Source organism: Asparagus officinalis, chromosome 2 (assembly GCF_001876935.1).
Source record: "Asparagus officinalis chromosome 2, Aspof.V1, whole genome shotgun sequence".
In the NCBI taxonomy this organism is placed as follows: Eukaryota; Viridiplantae; Streptophyta; class Magnoliopsida; order Asparagales; family Asparagaceae; genus Asparagus; species Asparagus officinalis.
Window position 1 is genome coordinate 80,977,040 of NC_033795.1, and position 11,105 is coordinate 80,988,144.

At 34.5% G+C, this 11,105-nt stretch overlaps 1 protein-coding gene across 1 annotated transcript in view; it reads right to left on the reverse strand.

Annotated features, from left to right (window-relative positions):
• The window catches only part of LOC109831794 (anaphase-promoting complex subunit 7), a 19,946-nt gene that overhangs the window by 8,144 nt on the left and 697 nt on the right, over positions 1 to 11,105 (reverse strand). Inside the window, exons 2-8 of the mRNA XM_020399229.1 lie at positions 10,296 to 10,364; positions 9,402 to 9,452; positions 8,100 to 8,234; positions 7,935 to 7,997; positions 2,817 to 2,932; positions 1,654 to 1,738; positions 291 to 347 (exon numbers count right to left, since the gene is read on the reverse strand). Coding sequence (XP_020254818.1) covers positions 291 to 347; positions 1,654 to 1,738; positions 2,817 to 2,932; positions 7,935 to 7,997; positions 8,100 to 8,234; positions 9,402 to 9,452; positions 10,296 to 10,364 — 576 coding nt within the window. The remainder of the gene's footprint in view (positions 1 to 290; positions 348 to 1,653; positions 1,739 to 2,816; positions 2,933 to 7,934; positions 7,998 to 8,099; positions 8,235 to 9,401; positions 9,453 to 10,295; positions 10,365 to 11,105) is intronic.

An 11,105-nucleotide genomic window follows, 5' to 3' on the forward strand; every position in this document is an offset into this window, starting at 1 on the left:
AAAGCCTCAAAAAACAAAAATCTGCGCCAAAAAACTGAAAGTACAAGCAAAAATGTAAAATAATACATCATACACCCTATGGAATCTAAGGAAATTATTAAAGATATTATATGATTCAATGCCTTTAATAAATGTGACCAGAATCAACGTATAAATTAAATATAGCATCTTCATATTCAGGACTTTCCTTTATTGTGCAGAAACAGCCATCAAATTTCACAAAATATCGTGAGGCAAATAAAGAAGATAAAGCAGGAAATATACCAGAATGGCTATCAATTTGTACTTACATGCAACCAACGAGACGCATCCAGGTGATCAAAGGACGACCTCCCTCTATTTGGTGTCTAAATTGATAATGCCAATTTAATGAATTAGTTACAGAACAATCATTCTCAGTCTACATAGCATTTCATCAAAAATAGTATACTGTTATTAGTTTCAAAATGAAAAATTGGAATTATTTCATGACCACGTGTAGAATCGTTGACCACGTGTATGAGTCATTTTGCTGAAACATGGAATGCAAAACCATTCCATGAAATAGAAATAGATATTAAAAAAAGTAACAAACTCCACAAACAGGATAAATATTGAGAAGTTTACTATAAAAAGTGTACGGAGAGCCTTGCGTAAACTATTTCAGGTGACTCCCCTTGCCATTAATTCATATTAAAATCAAGACAATTGAAATTACTTGAATGACTAAAAATGAGATTTGAACACATGACCTTCTAAAGCTGATTCTACATCTCAGATTCACTATAACCAATATAAAAAGATAATTGGTTTAGGACCAACAATTTATACCATTTAGTATCTCTACTATTATCTTGATGTTTGAAATTAAACGATTTCATTATAGTCTCACATCTAAGTTTCTAACTCACAGTTCTCTCATCACAATCTGGTTATTTATTTTTAAAACATTGCCCCGTCACTTTGAGTAGCAAAGCAAAAAAAACCTATATGAATCTGATCTATATCTTAAAAATAAAACCCATCTTCTAAATTTTTAGTTTTCGTAGAACCCAAAAGTATAACAATTTTATGACATCTTCTTAACCATCATTTATCAGTCAATGATTCTCGTAGTCTTTAAAACCTATATCATTCTGCTCATTCCTTTTCAATATAAACAATTCAAATATAAAACAAATAAACAAGAGAAAAGATTTCCTATACACCATCATGTAAAATGCTATGCATTTTGATACACACGTGCTGTGTGTGTCCACAATCTAACATAACAATAATGTAAAGAATAGACAGTTGGAGAGATAGACAGTCAGATCTGTACAGCCGAACAGGGCCACAGCTAACATTATGTAGTATACTTACCCCAAAATATATTAGAGTAAACTACACTGAATATGTATTTGTACCAATTAGCAAAGCACGGATTAGCCAATAGGCTTATATCACGTACCCAAATTTGGAAAGGAATAAATTGTTCGTATTTGATGGCTTTCCTTTTATAGAAATCTATAGTATATTTTTTTTACTGCACTCACATCATTTAGTATATGATTTACATCAATATTTAACGCAACTAACCCATGAGGTTGGTTGACATTCCAAATCATTTTCAATAGAAAGAAAAAGTAACAAAATGATACTCGCAGCACAACTATGATATGCTCTGTTATAAACCTGGGGAAGAAATGATAGGATCTCCTTTGAAGAACATCCGAGCTCGGCCAAAGCTGTAATGGCCTCCAAAACATAAGGACAATTTCTGCCACATACAAAAGGAAAGTGAGGTTAGCATCACAGTGTTGCAGTAGAGAAAAACAATACGACTTGTAGAGCAAGTGCTCTATTTGGGTTCAATAAAAGGAAATTCCTGGATCTTCAGTTAGCTGCATAAACTACTGAGTGCTAAGCCCTTAACTGCCAGAGAATATACCCTGCTCAGTCAATGTTACAAGATATTTTCTATAGATCTCTAGTGGAAAGATGTAACTAGATAATGAGTGAATATGGTACAAAAAGACAAAGGATTAACACACATCTGGTGGACTCTGTTGTAGATATAGAATCTCGATATGGGAATTCTTCGCACAGTCATCTGCATTCATCACAAGAAAGAATCAAAGTGAACAAATAGCAGTACTAGTGTTTATAGATGTCATCCTTCAAGAAGATTTTGGTAACTCGTTATTTCAAAAAAGATGCCTACAATCTACCATCCAAATAATGTGCAATATAAACTCAAAAATGGACCTTGTAAAATACTTATCATACAAAGTTGTCTACTTTACTAAACCCGACATTATACTCAAATGTAAACTTGCCTAATAGACCGAAGATCATATCAACTCAAAAGCAAACCTGCAACCCTGAATACCAATTGTAAAGAACCCGTGTGGTGAGGGACATGGATATATGATGATTATGATCCTATTAATGTGATTGCCTATGCCTGAAGTACAAGAACATTGAATTTGAATCACCACCCTTTGCAATGCAACTATGCTATTCCTACCAGGACCTTTCTGCCATAAGCCAGCAAAGAATTGTGGTTGACTTGTAAGGGAAAGTTTTTAAATTTATTTGGCTGAGGTCAGTTAGCTATAATTTTCTCAAAACTTTCCTTTACTAGTCCTTGCATTTCTTTTTCAAATATATTTCCTTCTTAAGGACTGACTAATAAATCAAGTAGATTCATCTCAACTTTCGTGGTAGGAAATCTGTATCCTAAATCAGAACAAATAAGATACAGAATAACTTGTAAACCCTTGAAAAAATAAGCTGAAAGATGAAAGAAATCATCAAGACCAAAAGAACTCACACCAAAAGCACGCACATCTAACCTCAAACAATCTTTATAGCATGCAATAGCAGGTCGGTTATGTCTAGAGATACGATAAAGCTTCCCCATGGTAAGATTCATACGTAGAGTTCTTGCTTTAGATGGGATTCCTTCCATCTGCCAAAAAAAGAAAAAAAAACATTACTATATAATTTAGAAATGAAAAATCTATTAAGTCAGAGTACTGAAATCTTTGTGCATAAAAAGTAGAACAACTATATATTCATTTAGTATGTCCATTTTGGAATATTAGCAACCCAAAGGGATGGAATAAACAAAGGCAGAGCAGAAATTGGCACAGAAGACTGAGCTTAGATACAATTTAGAACACTTCCCCGTCAAGAGGATTGTATAATATGGTGAACTTTAGCACAGTGGTTTGGAGAAAGAATATTACTATTTCGTGTATCTATGATTAGTTTAGTGTTTCATATTAATTTCTTAATATAATTTCCATTGTTATCTCGGGCGCATTGAGGCGATCGTCTAGGGCAACGGGCGCTTCAGGGCGCTGGAAATGCGCCCCGAAAGAGGTGTAGGATGCATCGCGTAAGAAATCACCAATGTTTTAAATATTAGCCGATAAACTGATATTATTGGCGATTTATCGATTTTGGAGGTATTCCGGTATGATAAGTTCGTTCTAAATCGTTTATTATTTTTGGATGTTTATCGCCGATAATGCGGTGATAAAGTGAATTATCGGTCGATATTGTTGGCCTAAAAATTGGAATTATCGGCCTTCGATTTGAATTTTGATTTCGGGCAACATGCACCTATTCAATGCACTTTAAACCCGACCCGACCCGAGTTTCTACCATTGGTTAGTGATCCTAAACATTCAATGCACTTTAAACCCGACCCGACCCGAGTTTCTACCATTGGTTAGTGATCCTAAACATAATTATTTATATTTTGGTATGTTTATATTTCCGACCCGAGTTTCTACCATTGGTTAGTGATCCTAAACATAATTATTTATATTTTGGTATGTTTATATTTCATTAAGTATGATTGGATTACATATTAGAGTATTATACTATTTATATCACCATCCAAGTAATGTCACTCCGATAAATACTACTTACCCCTGATATATCCTCAATATCCGCTCTCCGATATAGATTTGATCGTCCGATAAGTCCCTGATAACCGATATTTAAAACCTTGGAAATCACTACTAACCATTCTTCAATTGTTTCTACTATATCTTCTTAAACCTCCTCTTCCGGCTTCTCTTTTGCCTTTATTTCATCATTCTCTTTCTCCTTTCCCCAAACCCTTGTCTACTCCATCATCTTTTTACTCATTTTTTTCCTTTTTCTCTCTTGTTACCATTTTTATATCTAAAATACTAGACACTGATTAAGAAATAAAAAACTATTAATGACATCAATTATCAATTACCAGTGCAATCCGCATTGGCAAAAATTTTACCATTGGGAAGCTTCATCATATCTAATAGCTCTACACATAACCAACCTACAATTGCATGCTATAAAGATTGTTGGAGGTTAGATCAAATGTGCATGCTTGTGGTATGAATTTTTTAGGTCTTGGTGATTTCTTCCAAGCAATGTTTTAAATGTTAGATGTCGGGGGCATGTCAGACACCTAAAATCCATGTTGGATTGTGAAAATCGAAAAAATATCAGATATGTAGCACAGATTGTCATATCAGATGGTGTGCGAGTATATAATAGAATGTCCTAATATTTAAACATACTTAATAAAATCTATAGTCTAAACATACAAAATATAATTAACATATGATGTTTAAGATTACTAACCAATTCTAGAAATTTACTTCTTGATTGCAAGAGATAGAACGTGAGACAGAGGAAGAAAGAGCAAAGAGAGAGATAGAACGAGGGAAGGAGGCCCTATTACCCTTCATCGTCAAAATCTCAATCTAACATCAAAATTTGGCGGTGAATGCCCAATTGATTTCACCCCAGAGCAGAAGCAAAGGAGAATGAGCAGACCAATTTATATTTAAGGCATGATTTTTCCATAGACTTGGCTATCAAGTTCTTTTAATTGGGAATGTAACAATTGGTAAATCAGGCTTGGATTTTGGGTTAAAATCCAAAGCCTGAAAGAGTAAGGCCTTAAAAATCAGCATATCGGTTAATATTTAAAGGCCAACATATCGGCCGATATATCTAACATGTCCCGATATTTATCCTCAAAACGCCATATGACTTTGAAAGCATGAAATCACGGGCGTTGGAGCCCTAAAATCGACACGTTGGCCACCATTTAAAACCTTGCTTACAAAGAAATAATAACTGACCTGCTAGTGCATGCTTTTATATTATATGCAGTGCAATCCGCTTATGTGACCTTTGCTCATCTAGGTGCTCTCAAGACCTAGGTGGGCGGCCTAGATACTACCTAGGTCTAGATGGGCGCTTAGGCGGGCTAGACGTCCGCTTTCTAAAACACTACGTACAATCAAGTTCTACAACATGTTATTTTGAGTTTATGGTGTGTTAATATAATTCTAAATTGCATAATATTATAACTAATATAATAGAGCATCCATATCTGCATCCATTTCAAATACGGTTGCGGACCGAATCAGTTATGTGATATATCTGAACCGTTTTGCACCCATATTCACAGCGGTAATTAATGTTTTAAATATCGGCCGATAAACCGATATTATCGGCGATTTATCGGTTTTGGGACCTTCCGCTATGATAAGTTCAATTCTAAATCGGTTATCGTTTTTTGATGTTTATCGCCGATAATACGGCGATAAAGTGAGTTATCGGCCGATATTATCCGTCCAAAAATCGGAATTATCGGCATTTGATTTGAGTTTTGATTTTGGGCAACGGGCACCTATTCAATGCACTTTAAACCGATCCTACCTGAGTTTCTATAGCTGGCTAGTGATCCTAAGCATTATTATTTACATTTTGGTATATTTATATTTCATTAAGTATGATTAGATTACATTTTAGAATATTATATTATGTATACCACCATCCAGTAATGTCACTCCGATAAATACTACTTATCCCCCATATCCACTATCCGATATGGATTTTATCCGTCCGATAAATCCCCGATAACTGATATTTATAACCTTGGCACTAATGGAACATCAGATAGTTTTAATAAAGAAACTGTCAATGTTAATTCTTACATTAGAGTTAGGAACTAGAACTATGGGAATTGGTGTCAAAGAATGCACTATCTTGGCAGATCTTGCTGAACACAGCACCAAGGACTACTTGTCAAAAGTACCACAACCAGAAGAATGTCAAGCCAGTTCAACTATGACAAGAAGCCTAAGTTTGTTGCTAACAAAATGCATTCATACTAAGGTTGGCGACGTACACTACAACAAACCTTTATCCATGCCTTCTACTGTACGAATCTCCTACTACTTTCAGCACTATTGAGAGAGCTTTTCTCTATCAACTTAGCAAGCATCAGTGTTTTTTACTTAAGTCAGGTAGACTATTACCGAACATCTACAAGAAGTACTTCCACTAGAACAACAAACTCTACTAATTAGTGTACTCTTACCAGTCTCGTTAACAGGCATATTGAGGCGCGCGCCCCGGACGCGGGGCGCTTCGGCCTGAGGGAAATGTGCCCAGGACGCGAGGCGGGGAGCTGCACGCAACGAGGCGCTCGCCTCGCGTGCGCCTTGCTCATGCCTCACGTGCGCCTCACGTGCGCCTCGCACCTGCATTATGTGACATACTTTTTCTTCTATTTTTTTAAAATAATTTACATAATTACATATTTATATCATGTAATATACTCATTCTTACTAGTTGCTAATCTATTTTCATCTTTTCATGTTTAACCTATAAAAACAAAATAATAATTAGTAATTTAGTATACTTGTTTGCTAATTGTAACTTCCTTCTCTAATTAGCATGCTAACTAGCAAATTATGAACATGTAAATATGTAATTGTTACATTCATTCTTTATCTTTTCATGCTAAGTAGCAAATATCAATTAAGAATACTAACTAGAAAATTATAAACAGTCATGTTTGTTAATTATATTTCTTAGTCTTTTTATGTGACAATTTATAAACATATGCTCATAATTGTTAATCACTTAATTTGATGATTTAAATACATGTTTCTTGTATCTTTTTTGTTACTTTAAAAATTCAGTTAGCATAATTTGATGATTTAAGTTGATATTCTCATAATTTTGAATGTAGGTAACTAATATGTTGCTTATATGTTTCTGTCTTATGATGTTGGCAAATATTAGTTTGAGTTATGCACCTCAATTAGTGAGACGCGCGCCTCGTTGTGCATCTTGCGTGTGGTGCGCGTAACTGCGTAAGGGACCTTTGCTCCCCGCATTGCGTCTTGCGCCTCGATAACACTGCTCGTTAACATATATCAAAACCATCTCAAGATTCGATCTCATCTCAATGAATCAACCTTAACTTTTTAAACATACCATCGCTCCTCCTAGTTGTAAAACTTCCCTTTAAATTGAACGTGTATTTAGTGATGGTGCAGTACTATACTAGCTATCTACTTCCACATGCAATATAGACAGCCTGGTCAACATCATACCACTGAATGGTTGACCCAAGTGATAAAAGTGAGCACTCATAGGTCCTTTTTGGACATAATTTTCCTTCTTCCCTGGTATTGCAGAAATCTTTACAATAAATTTAAACCTCATAGTTCTAAATTCTTTACATTATGAAGGGTCCCGTCGTCAGGAACCTAGTTTTCACATCTATACAGCAAATTTAGCAATGAAATCCTAAAACAATAAGAGCCTGGTTAATGACAGTACCTCTAAGGTTGGATAACAAGAGAAAAGAATGGTAATCAAACAGTTAAAACTCTTAGTTACAATTTCAAGTAGAGGCTGACAGCTTCACCTAACAAGCTTCTTCGTTGTCATCGCAACCATTCAGAACTCCTAATTTCACATTTTAAAATTTTCTTTGTTAAGTCAGCCTATAGCATGATGTATAAAAATGAGAGTTACAATAATTTTTGCCGCATCTTGAGATCTCTTAACAGGAACAATTGGCATAATAGCTAATCCCGCTAAACATTCAAGCAAAGGGGTCAATAAGCACAACAATTATTAAAAGTAAAGCAAGGAGAAACCTCTAACATCGCAGCACGATTCTCACTTAGTGCACAATGGCAAAGTGTAATTTTGAACTTCACCTGCCAATAAAAGAGACATACGAAAAATTTACCATTTACAAAGAAATGAGAGACAAAAGCATCAAATAATACATCTTCGAATAAGATAAAATGATAACCTACCTCATTTTCATTAATTGCTGAAACAATCATAGAATTTGGTGAAGATGATCTACTTGATGTGGATAATGAACTTCTAGGATTGGTTGTTTGCTTAGGAATAATCTTGCAATGTTGCAAAGCTTGTTTATACATACTCTGTCAGCAACAAAGACAGTAGTTACCAACATCAAGAATCGCATGTTTCCAAAGAGTATATCAAATAAAGCTAGTTTAAGTTTATCACGTTTCTGGAAAGTACTTCAATAAAGAAAAGGAAGCATGGTATGTGGCTCCTTTGGTGTGTCTCTGACTCTCTGGGTGTGTTTGTGTGGGTGGGTGGGGGCTACTACATTGTTTGTCCAAATCTAGAAAGCTGATTTAACATCATTGCCATAATGCCATAACACCCGTTGAGCAATCATTGATAGTGAAATGTCTCGGTAAAGAAAACTCATATCTACATCCACCAAAATCGGATACATAAATACATATACACATGCATGCATGCATAAATACATAAGGAATATGGGTATCCTTGGTAGTGATGTGGCACTCAAGTCAATTAGTGGGTAGTCATATGGGGACCATTTTGAAGTGATATAATAAAAGCCACATCACTACACCAGCACATAAAAATATCTGGAGATACCAACCCCCCCCCGCGATTAAAATATAATAGGATGAATCACACATTAATTCGGATTCGGATGTTTGAGAAACTTTCATGTGATACAAAGAGAGTTCACGAATATGTTCATTGCATTTGAAAAGCTGCGATTAGATCTCTTCATCATCAAAATTAACCTCAAAATCATTAATCTAAAGATTAAAACAACTGCAATGGTATGATCAACATATATTTGGATATGGATATAGATATTTCACTACATATTCCTATTCATAATCATATCATATTGGATATAGATATTTAGTAAACATATCCCAATTGATATATATATGGATATATCTGCAGATACCGATATTATTTTGTACCCTAGCAGCAAGTCATCTCAGATGGTTGACGCCCATCATAAAACTTGGTCAAATTTCCAGGGAAGCTTTTTGCGTATAGAGTCTGCTCCATAGTGACAACATTTCTGAAGGGAGAAAGCTTAAATGATGGTGATGGTGATGATGATGATGCATATTAACATAAAGAGAGATGATGAAATTATGTAACTTCTGGGGGGGAAAAGGAAACAGCAATATGCACTCACCAATAATATGTAATTCTAGAATTAAAACATAAGTAAGTTGTAATCAATTACTTTCTCTAGTATGTTTACAAAACTTTTATTTTCTACAGTAATTGATGTATTTTACCAGTGCCCTACGAAATTCCTTTTGTCCCAACAAAGCATCGCCCTGAAGCACCTACAACAAAGAAAAATGACTGCTAAGCAAAGGAAAAAAAAGAAAAAAGAACAAAGTCATCATAGCAAACTAGGTCCTATATGCCCCTGTGAGCTGGTAATCTGTATTTGAATTTTCATACATTGGAAAACGTCAACAGTGTTTAAAGCAACACAAAGTTGAAAGACAATCGGCATTGAATATGATAAAACATTTAGAATATTATCTGTGCAAAATTAGGCATCATTATAAATAGTAAATTCAAAAAACATAGTCATAAAACATAATCTGCCAAATACTTGCACATGGTTTCTAGTTGTAACACATCAAGAATTTCCGAGGAAATCATGGATCATGTTAATACTCTCACCAAAGGATGCTTAAGTGGAATTTTTATCATAGTTCCTATATCAAAAAGATGCTACTTAAGATTAACACTTGAAAGTGCTACCTAACACTACTCTCGCCAAGCCATTTTATGGATATTGTTCCAGGTGTTGTTAATCTCATTATGTATATTCCAATTAACTTTTGTATCATTTCATGTCCTATGCAACTTCACTTCTCCCTTCATAGTACCGATGTCTAGTATCATCAACTAATTTTGTGTAATCAATCCTCTCACGGTGTAAATTTAAATTAAAATATTTGAATGCTAAACTTTATATTCTCCTACTGCAAAAACAGAGCCTTCTGAATAATTATTTCTTGTAAGAAAAATCTATTTAAATGTTGTTGAGTCCACTTTAAAAAGATATCAAAGTTCCCCTCTCTCTCTCTTTCAAAAAGAGTATATCAACCCAAATCAATTGCATAAATTGCATAGGCTACCACGTTCAGTAATTACTCATATATAAGTCTTACCAAGTTTTCAGCCTTTGCATATTGGTTAGCTTCAACATTCGTAACAGCTGAAGAAACAAGAAAGGATCCCTGTCAAATTTGAGAAAATCACAATGAATTAGCTCCAATCAAACAACAATAAACATAGACCAACACTCCTTAAAAACGAAATAAGGAATAAAAACACAGTTCTGAAAAAAAATATCAGAAAGCATCAGGTGAACTAACAGCAAAATATGATAATGAAGCAAGCAATGAAAGCTAACTCAAAACAGTGTAGAAGTGTAGAACTATAACTAAATCAACTAGACACCACTAATGCGTGTAGCATAAAGGCATATTCAGATAATAAGAACTATCTGTAAACTGTTAACTTTTAACCCCAGTAAAAGAGTCACTGAATACTGACTTTTGATTTAGTTTTTCCTCATCGCTATGACTGAATGATTTTAAAGCAATGAAATTAAACTAAATAATTTTGTTCAGTAAAGGAGTACTACTCCATAATTGTAGACTTATCCACGCAACGCAAATTATGTTCACCTATATGAGATCTGGATCGACAAACGGCTATAGAAAGGACATTACTGTCTTAAATGCAGCAAGTAATGCATAAGACCGGATTGAGCTAAATCGGAATGTATGATTTTCCAACCACTATCAAATTTATCTATCATGGTCAGACAAGAATAGTTCCCTTCTAATAAGCTTATTTGGATACATCACAAAAAAACACACCTAAGGTTTGCATGATTAAGAGAAAAAAAGGGTACACATACATCACCAAAAATAAACCCTAAGGTTTGCATGATTAAGAGGGGAAAAAAACTT